Source organism: Balaenoptera acutorostrata, chromosome 3 (genome assembly GCF_949987535.1).
Source record: "Balaenoptera acutorostrata chromosome 3, mBalAcu1.1, whole genome shotgun sequence".
Taxonomy (NCBI): domain Eukaryota; kingdom Metazoa; phylum Chordata; class Mammalia; order Artiodactyla; family Balaenopteridae; genus Balaenoptera; species Balaenoptera acutorostrata.
The window spans coordinates 172,803,521-172,823,508 of NC_080066.1; the positions used below are offsets into that span (position 1 = coordinate 172,803,521).

The 19,988-nt window shown below is 39.2% G+C and overlaps 1 protein-coding gene across 2 annotated transcripts in view; it reads left to right on the top strand.

Annotated features, from left to right (window-relative positions):
* LOC130707601 (cyclin-Y-like protein 1) overlaps positions 1-18,255 on the top strand; it is a 35,566-nt gene extending 17,311 nt beyond the window's left edge. The window contains exons 4-10 of one of the 2 annotated variants that reach the window (XM_057543060.1): positions 1,382-1,482; positions 5,384-5,419; positions 7,624-7,675; positions 8,645-8,764; positions 12,581-12,747; positions 16,026-16,188; positions 17,747-18,255. In XM_057543060.1, the coding sequence (XP_057399043.1) occupies positions 1,382-1,482; positions 5,384-5,419; positions 7,624-7,675; positions 8,645-8,764; positions 12,581-12,747; positions 16,026-16,188; positions 17,747-17,863 (756 nt within the window). In that variant the 3' untranslated portion in view covers positions 17,864-18,255. The remainder of the gene's footprint in view (positions 1-1,381; positions 1,483-5,383; positions 5,420-7,623; positions 7,676-8,644; positions 8,765-12,580; positions 12,748-16,025; positions 16,189-17,746) is intronic. The other variant, XM_057543061.1, reaches the window with a different exon arrangement.
* Positions 18,256-19,988: the final 1,733 nt, after the last annotated feature.

The window sequence follows — 19,988 nt, forward strand, 5'->3', positions numbered from 1 at the left end:
CAAAAACAAAACCCAGCTTTAAAATTGTTTGTATTCTGTGGTATTAAAGAATGCTACTCTTCCTTCCAGTGGCTTTCAGTGATTGGGATTTGGTTATTGGCCTTACTTTAAGGAAGAGAGTTGTCCTAACATAGTTTAGGCCATGTTAGTATTTGACTATTGCCGTGTTCATGGGCTCTTCACAAATAAATGGATACTTCTAAAGTGTTTTAAAGATAGTTCATTCTCTAGAGGGTCTCAAAAAGTTCTTTGTCACCTATCCAACACCACTGTAGATAAATTCTCACGAATTTGTATCTTTAGTAAGATTTACCTCCAGTTGTAACTGATCTTAAATAATTTCTCAAACACTTGTTGAATCCTAATTTGTCCCAGATTCTGTGCTCAGTAGCTGGAGGTAGGAGAAGAATCTTCCTAACCTGGAGAAGCTTGTTTACTAAAGAGGGTGGTACTATGCAAGCAGCTGAGACCATGGAACAGTTGGTAAATTAGACGTGTGAGTGTGCAGAAAGTGAGAAGTGTTGTGGTGTGCCTGCTGGCAGAGGGATCCTAGAGGAAGATGGGGTCAAGCTTGCTGGGACAGGAGGAAGAAAAAGGCACTGCAGGCAGAGAGCAGCATGGGTGAGGCAGGAGTGTCAAATAACACGTAGAACCGAATTAGTACAATTTTGAAATGAATGGCAAGTATTCTCTGAGGTTCTCACTTGAGTAATGTCATGGCAGTCTTACTTAAACATGAAGTGAGAAGTTAAATTCTCAGAGTTGTTTTATCCGTTTTTTTTGGATGCGAGAGAATCTTTAAGCAGTACCTTTTTGTCCTCCAGATAAGGAAATTGAGGCCCAGAGAGACTTATGGCCCCCAGCTTTTTAGTGATAGAGCAGCCCTGGCATGCCCAGCCTCTGATTCGAAAACGTTTGTTTCGTCACACTGTCTCCTGAACTAATACATTTATTATTGGTGTTCATCTACTGCAGTGAAATGCTCCTACATCGGTATTATAGAAAGCATTACGTTTTATTGTAGTAAATGAATAGAAATAGGAAATCTCAGCTGCATTTCATTGCTTAAGGAAAAAACCCTGAAATCTTATTCTAAACTTTTTACATTATTATACAGGTAATTTATAATAGGTGCTTGCCAGGTTTGATTATAGGTACTATATCAAGGCAGCATTTTATAACCCATTTCTCAAAGCTCGTCTGTGGAAGTCAAGAGTATAGAGGTTTCCCATAGAGCTGCACATGACATCACACTCAGGCAGTTGATGGAGTGTAAGAAAAATCTTAATGCTTTATCGTTTGACATTTTAACCAAGGAAAAAAACACACTTTATAGGTTTAACTTACTGTGACATTTTCTTCTATTTCCCTTCCCCTTCAGGTATCTCCAGGGCAGCTTACTAAAAAGTATAACTCATGCTCAACAATATTTCTAGATGACAGCATAGTCAGACAGCCTAATCTTAGAACCACACTAAAACGGTGAGTACAACTAGGTTGCCAAGGGCTGAGTGACAGACCCCCTTATCGCTAAAAGCATCCTAGCCATACATAATTTCATTCATTTGAATTGTCCTTTTCAGTGATCAGGTTAAAAAACTGGTGTCAACTATAGATTGATTTCAAGGACCTAAATATGAATTTTCAGTTTCCATTTTAATCTTAGAGCGCATGATAGAAGGGAAAGCCAGTTAGCAAATAAGAAATCCCAGAAAAAGTATAAATCTTTATTTGACGCATTTCTGTTGTTAAGCCATTGTTGAACATAATGAGAAAGAGAGGTACTTTTTATTGGCTATTTCTAGAAAAAATTATTTCTTTATGAGTTGTAGTCCTCAAACAATGTATACTACTTTGGAAGCTACTCTTAGAAGAAGGAACAGCTTGTCCCCTACTGGCACCAAAGCGAATCTGCATTTAAATTTAATTGGATTTTGTCAGATTTATCCCACTGTGCATTTTTTTTTTTTCCTGCACTATTTCTGTATGAAATTTTACTTCTCCTTCCTGTCCCCCAAAGAGGGGGAGACTATATCAAACCAGTCTTAAGAAATACACACTCAAGCTTAATTTCTTTGTAGATGAAATTTGTTCAACTGAGGTTTTAACTTAATAGACACATTTAATTTTTGTTTATATATATAAATATATCTCCAACACACTGTATCAATCACAGCAGAGAACAATAAAAGAGGTGAGGTTTTGGAAACATGGCTGTGGTCAGGCTTATACTTAAGGAGACACGAACAGTGTCATGATGATGGAAACTATTCTTTAATTTCTGGGAGCACCTCATAGTCCACAATTGGAGATGCACTTTCAAAACACCCTAATGATGAACCTTTCAAGCTTATTTAAGAGAAAAAAACCAAACGGGATGCAGAGCTTCTTGCCTCCTCCCTCGCGGTTGTCCACGAAACATTAACATCTCCTTAGGATATGAATGTTGATTTTCCAGAACACAGTTTGGGAAATGCTATTTGAAAATATTAATGTCCTTATCCTTAATTTTATTTGTTGTCTTAATTTTATAAGCTAATTATATTTTTAATTGGTTTTTAATGTGCCAGCTTTTTTTTTAGCTATTTAAATGATCAGTAACTTCTACTTTAATTAAAGACAGCAAGTTCACAGTCATAATAAGGTAACTTTCCTCTCTTGCTTACAATAATAGTTGCAGTCAAATCATGTTTCAGCAAAAACTGAGCCCCATCTCTAAAGTCCTGAGTTTGGGCACTTATCACAGAATCACTGAATGTTTTTATTCAGCCAAGACACTGAATCTGTGGGTACCAAAACCACTCTACTTTGGCTAGAGTCGCAGCTTCTTTTGAATTCAAAAGAGTCTGATGTCCAGTATATAATTCAAAAGTACTTTGAAGGTTAACCTTGCTCAGGGACTTCCCTGGTGGTGTAGTGGTTAAGAATCTGCCTGCCAACGCAGGGGACACAGGTTCGAGCCCTGGTCTGGGAAGATCCCACATGCCGCAGAGCAATTAAACCCGTGCGCCACAACTACTGAGCCTGTGCCGTAGAGCCCGCGAGCCACAACTACTGAGCTCGTGTGCCACAACTACTGAAGCCCACGCACCTAGAGCCCGTGCTGTGCAACAAGAGAAGCCACCACAGTGAGAAGGCCGCGCACCACGACAAAGAGCAGCCCCCGCTCTTGGCAACTAGAGAAAGCCCGCGCGCAGTAACAAAGACCCCATGCAGCCAAAAATAAGTAAAATTAAATAAAATTAAAAAAAAAAAAAAAAGATTCACCTTGCTCAGACAAGTAGGTTTCATCCTTTTTTTTCCCGACCTAGTCTAATTTTTGGAAGTACAGTAAATTTTAATTTGCTCTCATGAAGTTTTAAAAATGATCATTCATCACATTCATTATTGGTGAAATAAAGGTTTACTGAGAAAATTAATAGGGCCAATTGGCTTTTAGGAATGATTTTGAAAATGTTTATCATGGGCTTAGTTTTCAGTGGGGTAGTTGTTCTCAGTGGGGTAGGTGAGCCTTATTAGAATCACGTATGCAACTTTTCAAGATATATGTTTCTGGATGCACAAAGTCCACCCGCCTGCCCCCGCCTCCAAGACACAGTGTCTGTGTGTCTGTCTGTCTGTCTGTCTCTCTCTCACCCACGCACACACCTTTTGACAAGATGGGGAATGATGTGAAGCATGACTATATGGACAAAAGCATCCCGAGTGATTCTCCGATCTTAACCCTAACTCATTCATCCCTAAACTTTGCTGCACGCTGCAGTCATCTGGGGATCTTTAAAAACAGTCCTGATGCCCAAGTCATACCCAGTGCCGGTTAAATCAGAACATCTTGAAGCAGAAGCCAGGCAGTTTTTAAAGCTTCTCAGATGATCCCAGTGTGCAGCTGAGCTTGGGAGCCACTATTTGGTTAGAGGGCAGGAGAAAGAGAACTGCTTCTGATAATTAGTGGGACCTTAGGTAAGTCAGTTTTAAACCTTGGTTCCCTTATCTGTAAAATGGGTTGTTTAATTAAATGTCATCTACGGTTCAGTGGTCCTTTCCATCATAAAACTTCTAATGCTGTGATTTTAAAATCCATTTGAAGATGAAACTTTGAAGCGCTATAGAAGTATCCATCTTTGATGCTAACGGTGTTACAGGCCTTTATACAAGTGCTAAGATTCTATAGACCTATTATAAAATTCAGATTTGCCTTCCCTCAATTATTTTGAGTTTCATTTTAGACACTGAGAACAAAGGGGAGCATATAACTTAACCAGAGAACCCCTTTGTTGCCTAATATACAACATCTGTGAATAACTTAGGAATATAGTAACTTAAAAAAGACTACCGGGCTTCCCTGGTGGTGCAGTGGTTGAGAGTCTGCCTGCTGATGCAGGGGACACGGGTTCCAGCCCTGGTCTGGGAAGATCCCACATGCCGCGGAGCAACTGGGCCCGTGAGCCACAACTACTGAGCCTGCGCGTCTGGAGCCTGTGCTCCGCAACAAGAGAGGCCGCGTTAGTGAGAGGCCCGCGCACCGCGATGAAGAGTGGCCCCCGCTCGCCGCAACTGGAGAAAGCCCTCGCACAGAAACGAAGACCCAACACAGCCAAAAAAATAAATAAATAAATAAATAATTAATTAAAAATGAATATCTGCTTTAAAAAAAATTGTCTTTAAAAAAAAAAAAAAAAAGACTACCTAAGGACTTGTATCTATCTGTTCATTAATACTTTATTTAAAATAATTTGGAAATACCTGTCATTAATAGTATACTGTGTAGTATTATGCTGTATTATTAGCACTGCTTATTTCAGGATAGCTAGACCTATCATCAGTTTTGTGGCTATAAAATTTTGCTATTAAATTTTCTAATTATGTAAAAGTGATTTTAAATCATTTTGGTATAGAGCACTTTTATTATTTACTTTTAGGGAAATAATGGAAAACGGATTGGTAGGTGGATAGCAAACTAAATCAACTGAAATGCAGGGGCTAACAAAAAAACCACACACACACACACACCCCCACACACAAACAACTACTATATGGCTTAAATTGAAGCATGTGTATAGATAGATATAACTTGTACAGGACAGGAGGTTTTGTGGGTAGAAGGACAAATGACAGGGGAAATATGTAATAATTTATATATTATAATAATCAACCAAAACATGCCTTCAGCATATCTAGCATTTTGGGTCTCCTAATTTTGCTAAAAGCTGAAGAACCTAAAACAAGGGGGAAAGCACCCATGTGGTACTGTTCTGAATTCGAGGATTTCGGGGCCACTGGGCCTCTGGAAGGTCTTCCCTCCTTGCTAACCCCTTTTTAAAAATGTCTTCAGGCCTGATATGATAAAAATCAGTTATTACAATGTATTTTTTTTCCTCCACAGTATGACCTTAGCAATATATTACCACATAAAGAACAGGTGAGCTCTTTTAAAACCTATCTTGTTATTCCAGCTAATTAATTTACAAGGTATCAAGTTTAGTGTTAGGTAATAACTATAGATGTTACTGGCATAAGCTTTTATTATTCGAGTGCTTTTATTACAATATAGAAGTGAATCATTTATTTTTATCTTAGGACCCTTAATTCTTAGGTTACTGAGCATCCCAAAGAGTATTTGTTTATATGGGTTATATTGATAATTTACTGTATTAGAAATTGAAATTGAGAATTTAAAAACTTAAATCCATTGTATGTTAAAACAGGGTTTGCCTTAGCACTATTGAAATTTTGAGCTAGATAATGCTTTGTTGTGGGGTGTCGTCCTGTGTGTTATAGGATATATAGCAGCACCCTTGGCCTCTACTCACTAGATGCCAGTAGCACCTTCTTCCCTCCACATTACGACAACCAAAACTGTCTCCAGCCATGGCCAGAAGTCCCCTGGGGGACGAAATCACCCCTGATTAGGAACCCCAGTGTTTAACATAAGTCATTTTTTTTTAATGAATAATAACTATTTTCCACAACAAAAAATATTGAGAGAAAAGTATCTCCTTAATAGAAGGCAGCTGATTCTCATATCTATTCTGTCTTCAGTCATTTGTTTTGAAGAAACAATATGAAGAAGATCCAGCTGCTTGCAGATATATAGTTGGAAAAAGATGTATTTTTAAAGCCTTCAGATAATTTGGTATATTCTTTGATACTGTACCAAAAGTCTGCATGTGCTAGTTTCTTAAATTAGTTAAAATGGAATTCTAAATCATATCAATGAACTTGTAATAAATACTATGTTAAATTAATACCCATTGATCTGTCATGCATACTGAGTAGATCTTTTTACCTGTACCTGACTTTATAATATTATACGTTGGTCATTTGGAAAGTATTGGTTCACATTTCTTTAGACAGTGTCAAAAACTCACTTTTGTTATTAGTATCACCACCAGTCTTACCAGAAAAGTCTTTTAAGTGTTGAGAAGTTGTCAAGTTCACAATAGAAGGTAGAAGTTTTCCAAAAATCCTGGTATTTTTAGCTTGATGGCTTGAATTTTATCATTGGCAACAAATAACTTTAGAGTTATTTTCCTTGAAGTGACAGGCTCACTTTGTTCATTTTTGAAAGAATGACTGTGTCAGTTGTACATTCAGATAACGATGGTGTTCGATGAAAAAAGTGTTTCAAATAAAGATGGTGTTCTATGAAAAAAATGACTTACCGCCAAGTCACAAGTGCTTTTCCTTAACACAGCCATATTTCAGTATGTAAAAGTGCTTAATGCATACTTTCCACTTATTCAGAATATTAAAAAGAAGGACCAAGGTTTAAGAACACTATTAATTTTTACTCTTTTATCAAGGATGTTCTTAAAGCAGATTTTTAACTGCAAGTGGCAGTGAATAATTGAATGACTTCTAATTCAGTTTGGTACCACTGCCTTGATTCATGCTCAGAAACCAGCAGTTTTACCCACTTTTGCTTTTATACATCCATAGCAAATGTCACACAATGTGAAGGGCAGGTAGTGTCTTAGTATTCTTATAAAAGCAGTTTTGACCTCTTGGGCCTCCTGAAGGAGGGGATAGGGGAGAATCCCAGAGGCCTGCAGACCACATTTAGAGAACCACTGTTCAAATGAGCGCAGTGTATTAGTGTGGTGAAATTTTAAATTAAAAAGCCTGGTTTCTTTTAAAATAAAAAGACAATTACATTTTTAACTCAAACTATTTAAAAGAGACAAGAAGAAATGCACAATAAGAATATACAGAACTAAAGAGAAAAAAACGGGAAAAAACCATGAATCTCATATTCACATTCATTGAAGTTAGAAGAATTTATTGCCCACCACCACTGCTTTATAAAATGTTCTTGCATATTCCAGTGTGAGGTTAGAGGAGTGAAAATATATTGGTTTACTAGCATTGCCTGTTAGGGAGGGTCAGTGCTTATAGAGGCAACTCTGGCTGGTTGTTGTAGAAAAGATTTCACAGAACTTGATGTGCTGAGTAAAAACAGGTCAGGAAACCTTTCGAAGGGTGGAATCCAGGAGAAGAATTGATAAAACTGTTTGCTTTGTTGAAGGTTAAGCTTCCTCTACCCCTCTCTCTACTCCTAGCAGATATTTTACTAAGATAGTAACTCCTGAATTAATTTTTTAAATACACATTCTTATTTTATAGAGCTGCAGATAGATCCTTGGATATTTTTGATGAGAGATTACATCCACTCACAGTAAGTGTCAGTTTTATTGAAGTATTTTTCTCTTATACAGTTGTGTTTATTTCACGCTGATTTGCTTTGAAATTAATTACTAGAAGAAAATTACTTCCTCCAGCTCGAAGTCAAATTCATCTTCCTTTAAGTCTTCTTCCCCACGCCATGTTGTGTCTAGTCATTTTCCCGAAGGCGTGTTGGATAAGGGGTTGATGGATATGAACCGAGTTGCACTTTGTATGAATAGTGAGAAGGTAAGTAAACATACCCAAGTAACAGAAAATGTATCTTTTTAAAGGATGATTTTCCCTAGCATCAAACAATATAAATATTTGTAAATAAACCTAATATGATAAGGCCTGTAAGAAGAAAATTAGAAAACTGTTTAAATTTTAAACGAATTAAAATGACAAAGTTTTAAAATTCACTTCTTCGGGTGCTCTGTAGCCACACGTGGCTGGCGACTGCTGTACAGGACAGCGCATTCTTAGAGCCCTATGGTTACAGGACACTGGGAATGTGTTTTCAAAGTTGATGACAGAAAAGTATGACATATGGTGATCAGCAAGACTTCTGAGCCTAAAAATATTGGGTTGGCCAAAAAGTTTGTTTGGTTAGTGAATATATTGTTCAATAAAATGCTTGGTGAAAATGAAAACTGTGTCTTTTATTTTTCCTTAAAACCAAATGAACTTTTTGGCCAACCCAATAGTTTACATTTGGTTAGAATTCTGTGGGGAGGAACGTGGAAATACATAAATTTTCTGCGGTTGTGCCTGTATTTTTCTTTAATGAATGGTGGTGAGTACTGGATCACTGTGGTATTTTAGGATCCCATTGTTTATATTTAAAAGATTACAAGACATGTCACCCAATCAAAATTATTTTAAGGGGCACGTGGGCCCAAGTGTGAAGACTGCTATCTTAAGGGTACTTTTAAGTATTTTTCTTCCATGGATACTTAAATTGCATTTTTTCTCCTTTCAGCGAGAAAAGATTCCAGAGGAATACTTCGAGCATGATCCTGAACACGAATTCATTTACAGATTTGTTTATACTCTTTTTAGTGCCGCACTGCTAACTGCTGAATGTGCAGTAGTAACTTTGGTAAGATATTTTTTCTTTCATAAAGCATCTGTAGAAATTTCTGTCTTGTACACATGGTATGGTCCTGTTTTTCCCAAATGAAAGTAGGTTCCTGAAATGATCATTAGAACTTTATTAAGAGAAAGCTATCAAAAGAAAGTAAAGTATACACATTTGAGCTTTAATAATCATTATGATTTAAAATGTTGCCATTGCTTTTCTCATCACAAAACAATTGCTATTAAAGGCAGCAGGAGAGATTTCTGGTTTCTCCTTCCACACCTGAGGGGACACATGCACGCACAGTGCACACACAGACGACGCATGTTGTGGTGGTAGGGCGGGGCAATAACTGAACGCTCTGGTCCACAGGCAGAAACAGGTTCCGGGTAGTTTGAAGCTGAGTCCCAGACTGTACTGCCTAGGCAGTTCTAATGTGTGTCCTGATTGAGAACTACTGCCCTCAGTTCTCTGTTCCTTGGGTAATGGATAATGGTGTTAACCATCCCTGCTGTCCTCTTATTGCCTGCATGTGAAGTTGCCCAGGACTAGGGTGCCAGTAGGACTTCAGAAGGCTTTACTCTAGTTAGCCTGCTAAGCTACAGCTGTGTAAGGACCTTTTTGTCATCCATTCCTAATTCCTATGGTAAGATTTTATCATTTGAATAATAAATCATATTCAAGTGAGAGATAGTTGGGATTGTTTTACTCCTCCCTATAGCAAACCTGTAGGGGGGAAAGTCAGCTGCGTGGTCTGCAGGGAAGGGATACTTAGGCCACTCACTGCCTGCTCCTATCAAGGCAGAATTTAGGACAGGAGGCTTGTCCTTTTGAAAAGAGACCCCTCAGTGGGTACTGGATCAGACACAGGCCTTTTCTTGGAGCTACAGGCCACTTGGAGTGCTTAGCACATGCTTGAGAGAGGCAGGAATGGTGCTTGCATATGGAGAGCTAGGAAATGCAGGAAGGAGAGTATTTGGGTTGGAAGAGGGGCATTTCTTTGTAGACAAGTTAAGCTTGATGTACCTGCGAGACAGCAGAATGGCAGTGTCTAGTAATCATTTGAATATATGGGATTGGAGCATGAATCTGAGCTAGAGGGAGGGAATTAAGTGTAGCTGTTCAAATGCAGAGAAAGTATGTAAAATAAAAAGTGGGTAGAAGATAGATCTGTAGGGACTGTCAGCACTTAAGGGACAGATCCCCAGAGGAGTGGCTACAGTGGTAGGAAACCCAGCAGAGAACCCTAAGAGGCACCAGGAGAGGTTCAAGAAGGAGAGTATGGTCCAAACGCTAAATGCTACCAAGAAGTTGCTCATGTCATAAATACCATGTCACTGAATACCTACTCTGTGTCACTTTTCTACATGTGGGGGGTGGAGGAGAGAACAAGTTGGATAAATAAAGTTCTTGCCTTTATGGAGCAAGTGTGGAAGACGTAAAATTTTTTTTTTTTTTTTTTTAATCGGAGTACAGTTGATTTACAGTGTTGTGTTAGTTTCAGGTGTATAGCAAAGTATAAGTGTTTTTTTTAATGAGTGTGTTTTAAAAGATGACTATTTCAAGTAGTGGTAAAAACCATGAAGAGAAAGCAAGGTAAAGGGATAAAGTGATTAGAGGGGCTTACTAGAAAGCTCAGGAAGAGCCTCTTTAAAGAGGTAATGTTTGAACCCAGGACCTGGCTGAACTGAGGAAGATCAGGTACGCTGGCATTACGGGCAGAGGGGACACGTGCAAGGCTCTGAGACAGGAACTTGTTCTGTGTGTTCAAGGAAAAGCAAGGTGGCCATTGTGATCCGAGCGGGGAATGAGGGAAAGAGCATAGGTGATGAGGTCACGGAAGGACAAGGCCGTACCGCACAGGGCCTCGTAACTTGCAGGCCACGGGAAGAAGGTATTTGTTTGATGGGAAACCTCTGGCAGATCTGGAGCAGGCGCATAAAGTACTCTTAATTTAAGAGGCTCTCCTGGCTGCTTTGGGGAGAACAGACTGTAGTCTGTTGGGAGGCAGAGAAGTTAGGCAGTGGCAGCGATACAAGTCAGAAGTGACAGACAGAAAAGCGGTCAGGGTACCAGTGAAGGTAGAGATAACAAGAAGTTCTAACAGATTGGAGCAGGATACACTCAAGTGCAGGTTTTTGGTCTCAGCGACTGGGCGTGTGGCAGTACTCTTTCATTTATGAGGGAAGGCCTGGGGAGTGGAGCTCTGGGACGAAGAGCTCTGGGTTGTTTGTGTGAAGGCACCGGTGACCACGGCAAGAGTAGTCTCTGTAGAGTGGTAGCAGCAGGAGGCTGACTGAAGTGGGTTAAGGAGAGGATGGGAGATGAGGAGCTGGCCTCAGCCCTGAGGACGCCGTCTAGGGGCAGTGGGGGACAGGCTGGGGACATGGAAGCATTCCCACTGGAGGAAGCCTCTGACAGAGAGGGAGAAGTTGTTCAAAAAGAGACTAACTGTGGGCACAGTACTCTGCAGAAGTGAGGTGGGATCAACTTCATTCATAGGAGGGTTAGCTTCAGTGAAAAGAAAGAAATCTCGCTTCCTCCGAGACAGGAGGGCAAGTGGGATAAATGAATATCGGCACGTGTACCAAGTTTGCCAGTACAAAGGTGAGAGGAAGTTGAGAGATTGCCAGTGTCGTTTCAGTGCCTCTGATTAGTCCCATAAAGTAGAGAGTTGAACCTTGCGGGGAGAGTCGTTCTTAGGGTACTAGAGAGTGCTGAGTTCTTTGGGGAATGGGAGCCGAATTTCACGAAGAACATACAATCTCAATACCCGTGTTTGAAAACACAGTAGAGTTTGGAGGGCATGGGCGAATCTGAGCTGTCAATCTGATAACCCTTCAGAGAGTAAACAGACTCTTTAAAACTGGACATTTTTCTTTTTGTCAAATGGCATATACACTCTTCTACAGAGGTAACAACAAATCACAGCTTACCTCTCTAATCTTTGCTCAGCTGTTAACTCCACCCAGTTCTTTGTAGGGTAGACATTTGATACATGTAAAAGAAACCATGAAATCATCTCACAAACCGGCAGGTTTAGAGGAGCCCCAGGGATACAGACACAGGCAGGTCTTCCCACCTTAAAACCAAAAGAATTGACTAAGCTGCAGATTATGTAAGACAGAAATGAATAATGAAATGATAATGGAGATGTGAAAAATGGGGGATATGAAAAGGACTACCCTTTGTATGCATGTGTGTTCCTTAAAAAGGCACTAAAATATGGGAATACTTGACAGCTAGCTGTCAAGCCCCTTTGGACTGCCTGTCCTGCTGTGCCACGCAGCAGCCACTGGGAGGCTCTCTTGACCACCAGTTTTTATCTTCAAGTTCATGCCACAGAAGGACTGGTGACACTGAAGAGAAGGTAAAGATGTGCTCAGGCTTACCAGAATTTTACACACTCAAGCGTTATGTAAAATCGCCATGCAACCACCACCAGTCTTGTAGTTAACATTGCACGTGATAGGCACTCAAGCATTTACTGAACAGTTGAAGTCGACACTGGGCTGTATGTGCTGCCCTTGACAAGTGGGAAGGTAATAAATAATACAATGCGTGTCTTTAGAATGCCCTTTGCTGAGATGTCCTTTCATTCCTGTGACCAAAATTGGGTTGGAAATTCACACGGGCAGAGTAGAAATATCAGACTAACAGAAATATCTGACTTACAACTGTGACCTGGCCTCTGGCCTTGGCTTGGCTGAGCAAAGTCTTTGTAGAACCTAGGAATAAAAGGGGTGTCAAAAAGAGATGAAATCTGTCATTCCTAACAATTCTTATCACAGCACTTAAACTGAACTAAAATCAAAGATCAGTGCTCTACTTTTGCAGGTTTACTTAGAAAGGCTTTTAACTTATGCTGAGATCGACATTTGCCCCACTAACTGGAAAAGAATTGTTTTGGGAGCCATTCTTCTTGCCTCCAGGCTTTGGGACGATGATGCTGTACGGGATGTGGAGTACAGCCAGATCCTCAAGGACGTTACAGTTGAGGACATGTGAGTTTGTAAGGTTACCGTGAACTTTCTAACCATTTTCCAATACCTCATTTGCTCTCATAAAGTTTACATTTTTAAGAAATGTTACATTTTAAGAAAGGTTACCTTGTGCAGAGAGCTGAAATAAACATAAAATTACAGACTTCTTTCTATCTAGCTGTAGTATAACAATTTGTATTTCCCCTCATTAATTGGTAGGTCTTGATGTGTTATTGTTGTAATAATATTCTGCTTGATAAATTGAAATTATTTTTCTGGTGGTTTTTGCCAAACATTTTACAAGCTCACTACCAGAACAACATGGTACAGTAAGTAACTTCACAGCTTTCTTAAAGCTGTCTACCAGGTCCAGTCCATTTTTAAGGGGCACATGCCTGGTCTTTGCAGCAAGTGGCCACTGTTAAGGTCTTAGGGCCTCTAGACTACTGACAGGTTATAATTTCAACCTGAGTCACACATTGTGTATTTGCTTTTGCTGGTCTTTTTCTCCTTTTGATCTGAGGTTCTGTTGTTACAGAAACTATGATGTACAGGTAGCCACATATAAAGGTTTCAGATCCCTGTGTTCCTGTCTCCTCCCCTAAAGTCTGCTGAGTTAGGAAACACCTACCTCTCAGGTAGTCCGGGAAGCATCCCTGGGGCCTCACCCAGGGCACTCAGCAAACACAGCGGCACTTTGTGGGGCCTTGAGTTAACTAGGCAGGTTCTCCTCACAGATGGCATGCTCACATGGGCATGAAACGCCAGGCTTCCAATCTGGCTCTGGTGAAGGGCCCCAAGGGTGGGAAGCAGGATGAGCCAGAGAGATAATTCCAGCAGACTCTCGAAGTGCCCGCTTGACAGTGAACCTGTCTTTGTGGGTGGCATTCAGGAAAATGGGAAAGAACACCTCTTGATTATATTGGACAGCAGAGGCCGATCAAGATGGCAGGCAGGGGCAAGAGTTTGTTTTTGTTACCTTTGCCCCTTACTCTGGATAATTCACAATTACCAAAGTGCATATTTACAGCTGAAGCGAGGAAAGTTGTGACTAAGAGAAGGGACCAGTGACTGTCAGTAGCTGTCAAAGTGGCTTTTGGTGAAAATGCCCACTTTGGTGATCATGTAAACCAGGTGGTCATGGTGATATTGCTGGTAGCAATCTTAGCAAACAGTGTAACAGCAGATAATGAATTTGAAATGAAGAGAAGTACTTTTGGAAGTTGCAGAAACTAAAGTGACGTTGACCAACACTATCATCAGTCTTTAAACTGGTCCCTTGAAGGAAGGAAAATTTGTAATCGTGAACACCATCCCTGCCATGATGGCAGCTGAAATTTTCTCAGAATCTGCAACTGAGCTGACTGGGGCTCTGGTTCCAGGTACAACATCCGAGAACATGCAGGGAAACGTGTGGGTGTTCATAGACATTGAGCCCAGGAGCATTGGCGGCACTGTCCAGCTATGAAGAAACTAATTCTAAACAACGCTTTTCTGTGTAGAACGGAGAATCACCAGGAGTTATGTTTATAATAGGCTGCTTTTGTTTATGATCTTTGGGAGTTGGAAAGCATTACAACAAAGTGTCTAATACACATGTGTTTCATCCCTCTGCTGTTGACTACTATTTGTAATGGTCTCATTTTGAGTCTGAATTGAAAAATTGCTGTCTATCAGCTTTTCCTTAAAACTTTCTAACATCTCTGTGTCTTGTTAAATATATATTTCCCTTCAAAAGAGTAAGTTAAACTGAGCAGCTGCCGTTCAGACAGTTTGCTGCGCCTGTAAGTGGTAGGCTCTTCAGCCACCTAGCCATTTAAAAACAGCAAAAAACACAGAAGATGCATATTCTGTAGGCATAATGCTTTTCTTCAGTGATTAAAGCTCTATTAATAGACATGTTAATCCTATGAAGTACTGTATTTCCACACAATTAAAATGTATTAGTGGAGAAAATATAAAAGGGATCGTGAAGTGCATTTATTCCTGTAGTAAATTAAGTCCTGATTAGCTGATTATCAAAACATTATCTGATTTACATTTCTATCGACTTCTGGCCGTATGAACAGGAAATGAATTTTGGAAGTAGGTTCAGTTAGGTTTAAAGTTCAACAAATGAGAAACCTCATTTCTGCTCATACTCTGCTCTCCATACAGGAGAACATGGAGCATTTGTTGATTTATCCAATGGATAAAATATTAACACTTTAAAACCAAGAAACCAAATGTATTGTAAAATAAGCCACTTGCATGTTTGTTTGGGTATTTATCATTTTTATATAATCAACTCTCTAAAGTGATTGCTGTGAAAAGTGGTAAGATTTACTCTAATTTTATATTTATTTACTTAAACATTTGGCAAGCAAATGGCTGGATATGGTCATATAGCAGAAGCCTGCTCCCAGCACTCTACTTTCCCACTTCATTGAATTCGCCCTCTGTGGGCGTGTGCAGTCTGTCCTGGCAAGGGGCGGTAGGTCTGAACATTCTGGGCTGCTCTCCTAACACCGGGGGAAACAACTGCTCTATCAGAGGTCGTGTCGTAAAGTGGGTTTAGTCTAGCTGAGACATAATCTTACTGCCTTCCTAAGCTTCAAAAGTGCATCCTGTCCTGTCATGGTGACGACAACTCACCCTAGTAAGGTTTTAAGGTGAACAGAAACTTGCATTATGCCCTTTGACACAGCCCCATGCACGGGGTGGGGGTGGGGGGATTCCCTTTCCCATCGAATGTAGCTTATTTATTTATTTACTTGAGATGAATCCTTGTTGCCTCAAGAGTTTTCCCCCCTCAGAGATAACAGCAGTGGCTCTCGATGGATCCCTTGGTTGCCGTGGTGATGTGCCCACGCCTTGTGTTGGCTCGTCTCCACCTCAGTGAGCCCCTTCCTGTCCTCAGCCCGGTGCAAATGTCTGCAAGCTCTTCAGAGCTAATAAACAGCATCCATCATTCCTTTCATCTGATCACGATAGCGGGGCCTCGTGAGTGAGTGTGGAGCATGACTCGTACAGCTGCACTAATGGAACTCTGAAGACTGAGCCCCTGAGTCAGCAGCATGAGTGCATAAGAGGGCCATATCCTCTTCCCCCGTGTCCCAGACTCAAAGTGCTGGGACGCAGAAAGGACCACAAATAGCTGTACCTTGTTTGAACATTAGGGTATTAATCCAGCTGGGTAGCCATTATTTGTTTCAAAACAGTATTTAGAGCCATCCTAGTAGCTCAGAATGGTATTTTTGAAGATAGCCCAGTTGACTAAAATTGTCCTGTGTTGGTTTTGTCTTCTCCTCCTCCCCCAGGAATGAGATGGAAAGGCACGTCCTGGAGCTACTTCACTTTAATATTAATGTTCCTTTCAGTGTGTATGCCAAATACTACTTTGACCTTCGCTCCTTAGCACATGACAACAACCTGAATGTTCTATTCACTCCTCTTACCAAACAAAGAGCACGGAACTACGAGGTAAGGCTGTGAAATCACTAACTGGGGTTTTCTGTCAGCCACCGAAGCCACATCTGTAGCTAAATTATATTAAGCAGTGATTAGGAAAATGGAAAGCTGTTAACAGTTTGAAGAGCTTATTGACCCGTTGGCATCATATTTCCTGTGTCTTTTATGGTTTATACAGGGATCCCACATTATAAAAAAAAAAATTGTCTCTTCTGTAACCATAATTCAGAATACTTTAAATCATATTTAATCTGTTCTTAATGGTTTTCCATTTGAACCTCTACACTTACATATAACCGTACATGAATAATTTCTTAAAATTGTATCCCTAATCATATGTACCTACATAATCTACTTACCACTCTTAACTGTCTTTTTTTTTTTTTAATAATTGATGTTTTGGACTATTTCTACTGTCTTGATATTTTGAATAAATAAATAAATGTATTTATTTATTTATGGCTGCATTGGGTCTTCGCTGCTGCACGCGAGCTTTCTCTAGCTGCGGCGGGCGGGGGCTGCTCTTCATTGCGGTGCGCAGGCTTCTCATTGCAGTGGCTGCCCTTGTTGCAGAGCACGGGCTCTAGAGCGCAGGGTCAGTAGTTGTGGCGCACAGGCTTAGTTGCTCCTCGGCATGTGGGATCTTCCCGGACCAGGGCTCAAACCCGTGTCCCCTGCATTGGCAGGCGGATTCTTAACCACTGCGCCACCAGGGAATTCCCTCTTAACTGTTTTTTACTCAGCTTGCAGTTCGTGTGTGTGTGTGTGTGTGTGTGTGTGTGTGTGTGTGTGTGTGTATGTGTATCACAGTTCAGTCCCATGAGTTTATTAGACAAAGCATCCGTGGCTAACCTGAGAGACCTATACTTGGAAGGTATAATGTGGATTCAGATACTGGCTGTAGAAAGTACATGAGTTTTTAATATAAATGGTAACGTACATGGAACAAAGTAATACTTATGGCTTATGATTTTTGGTGGGTATACAGCAAAATTCACAACTGAAATGAACACATTTAAAATGGATACTTTCTGTGGTACCTTGGTGGTACTTTAGAATAAGATGTTTTTCTACCATAATTTATGTGCAAGTGAAATAGCACCTTTCAGCGCTTGTCATTAGACCTCTCCTACCTTCAGCACATACCTACCTGATTAAAATTTTCTTAGAGTATGTAATAACTAATGAAAACTGAATAGAAGTTGAATAGCTGAGTAAACACTGATTTTGCCCAAGTGTATGTCCATTACGTTTAAGGATCACGTGTGTAGGTAACAGATGATATTGCTATTAGGAGCCTATCATTAGGAACCCAATTTTTAAGTAACTCTAAGTTATTAGGGCAAGTTACCCCTTGCCCCAGCAATCTAATCATAGCCCTTAAAGGTTATTACCTTAGGGAATTGTCAGTTAGTGTAGATATCAGCTATCCAAAGTAGCAGTAACTATGAACTATCTAAACGAATGTAGATGTGTGGCTTATCGATGATGCTTTTTTTGTTTTTTTAAGGTCCGAACATTTTTTTTTCCCCCTAATTATACCTATGTTCTACCTGATTGACTTTCCTAGGCCATTTCCAGATTGTGTGACGACGAATACAAAGACGTGTGTAGAGCTGCTATGAGAAAGTCTTTCAGCGCTGATCATTTCATTGGTATTCGGCGCTCCAATGCCATCCTCTCTTAAGGGAGAAGTGAGGGGTTGTAACATCATAAACCCCTCGAAACAAGGACTGGAGAAATAGCACCTCTCCTGCTCAGAAACCAGCAAAGTTAGTATTTTCACCTTAAAGAAAGACATTGAATTCAAGAGACTCATGGACAAGCGAAGATTATGCTCATAGGAAAGAACGGGACCTCGTCAATGTAACACGCTCTTCTGTCCTTTTTATTGTAAACAGAGTTACAAAAACCACTCCAAAGCTAAAAGCTCCCAATCCATGCACAGATATCTGCTCCCAATCGACACACAGATATCTGATAGCTGAGAACTATGTGAGGTTTTTTAATTAATAGCTTAAATTTTTAGACTTTAAAGACTTTAGACTTTAACTATATAAAGACTTTTAACTATTTAAAGACTTTAGACTTTAACTATATAAAGACTTTTAACTATTTAAAGACTTTAGACTTTAACTATATAACTTCTATGTTTTTCTTGCCTCACTGTCCCATACTGCTGCATATTCCTTTAGAATCAGTGCAGTATTACCATCAAAAAATGGGACTCCAAAAAAAAACAAAAAAAAAAACAAAAAAAAGAAAAAAACAAAAAAAAACAAAAAAAGAAAAAAACAAAAAAAAACAAAAAAAAGAAAAAACAAAAAAACAAAAAAAGAAAAAAACAAAAAAAAACAAAAGAAACAAAAAAACAAAAAAAAGAAAAAAACAAAAAAAGAAAAAACAAAAAAACAAAAAAAGAAAACAAAAAAAAAACAAAAAGAAAAAAACAAAAAAAACGAACAAAAGAAAAAAACAAAAAAACGAACAAAAGAAAAAAACAAAGAAAAACGAAAACAAACAAACAAACAAAAACAAAAAAAACAAAAAGAAAAAACAAAAAAAACAAAAAAAAACAAAAAGAAAAAAACAAAAAAAACGAACAAAAGAAAAAAACAAAAAAACGAACAAAAGAAAAAAACAAAGAAAAACGAAAACAAACAAAAAAACAAAAAAAAACAAAAAAAAGAAAAAACAAAAAAAAGAAAAAACAAAAAAAACAAAAAGAAAAAAACAAAAAAACGAACAAAAGAAAAAAACAAAGAAAAACGAAAACAAACAAAAAAAAAACAAAAACAAAAAAAGAAAAAACAAAAAAAAGAAAAAAACAAAAAAAACAAAAGAAAAAACAAAAAAAACAAAAAAAAGAAAAAAACAAAACAAAAAAAAGAAAAAAACAAAAAAGAAAGAAAAAAACAAACAAAAACAAACAAACAAACAAACAAACAAAAAAAACACACACAAAAAAAACATGGGACTCCTAACAACTCATAAAGCCAAACTTCGGAACAGACTGTTGTAGCATCGTTAGGTTTTGCAGGGTTCTTCCTCCCTACTATATCATTGAAGCTGCTAGTCATTATTGGCAATCAATTTAAACCAAAAAGCTGCTGAATAACACATGTCATCCAAATTCTTTGCAGGCAGTACTTATTAGCATATTAGCATGCTTGCGATCATAAACAGAGAAAGTAGGTTATTTCCTTCTATTGGGTCCATGCTGCATTTCTTGTTAACTATAATGGTGCTTCTGATTTTGTGATGATTTTCCTCTTTGTTCTATACTTGTATTAAAGGATATTTTCATAATTCCAGCCAACATGGTGGTCCAGTAATTAACAAGCCGGTGATGAAATAGAAGGTGTCCCAAAAGTCTTACAACAATTTTAAGCTTTAATATAGTGTGCTTGGATACTCCAGAACACTGTCGCAGAAGTATAAATGCTAGACTGGCAAAACATCACTTGAAACTTTAATCGAATTTCTTCTAAACTCATTTACTTTTGTACATTTTAAACATTAAGCTTTTATTTTTTAATTTTTTATTTTTTTAAATTAATGAATTTATTTAATGGCGTGTTGGGTCGTTTCTGTGTGAGGGCTTTCTCTAGTTGTGGCAAGCGGGGGCCACTCTTCATCGCGGTGCGCGGGCCTCTCACTGTCGCAGGCTCTCTTGTTGGGGACACAGGTTCGAGCCCTGGCTTGGGAAGGCCCGTGAGCCACAATTACTGAGCCTGCGCGTCTGGAGCCTGTGCTCCGCAACAAGAGAGGCCGCGATAATGAGAGGCCCGCGCACCGCGATGAAGAGTGGC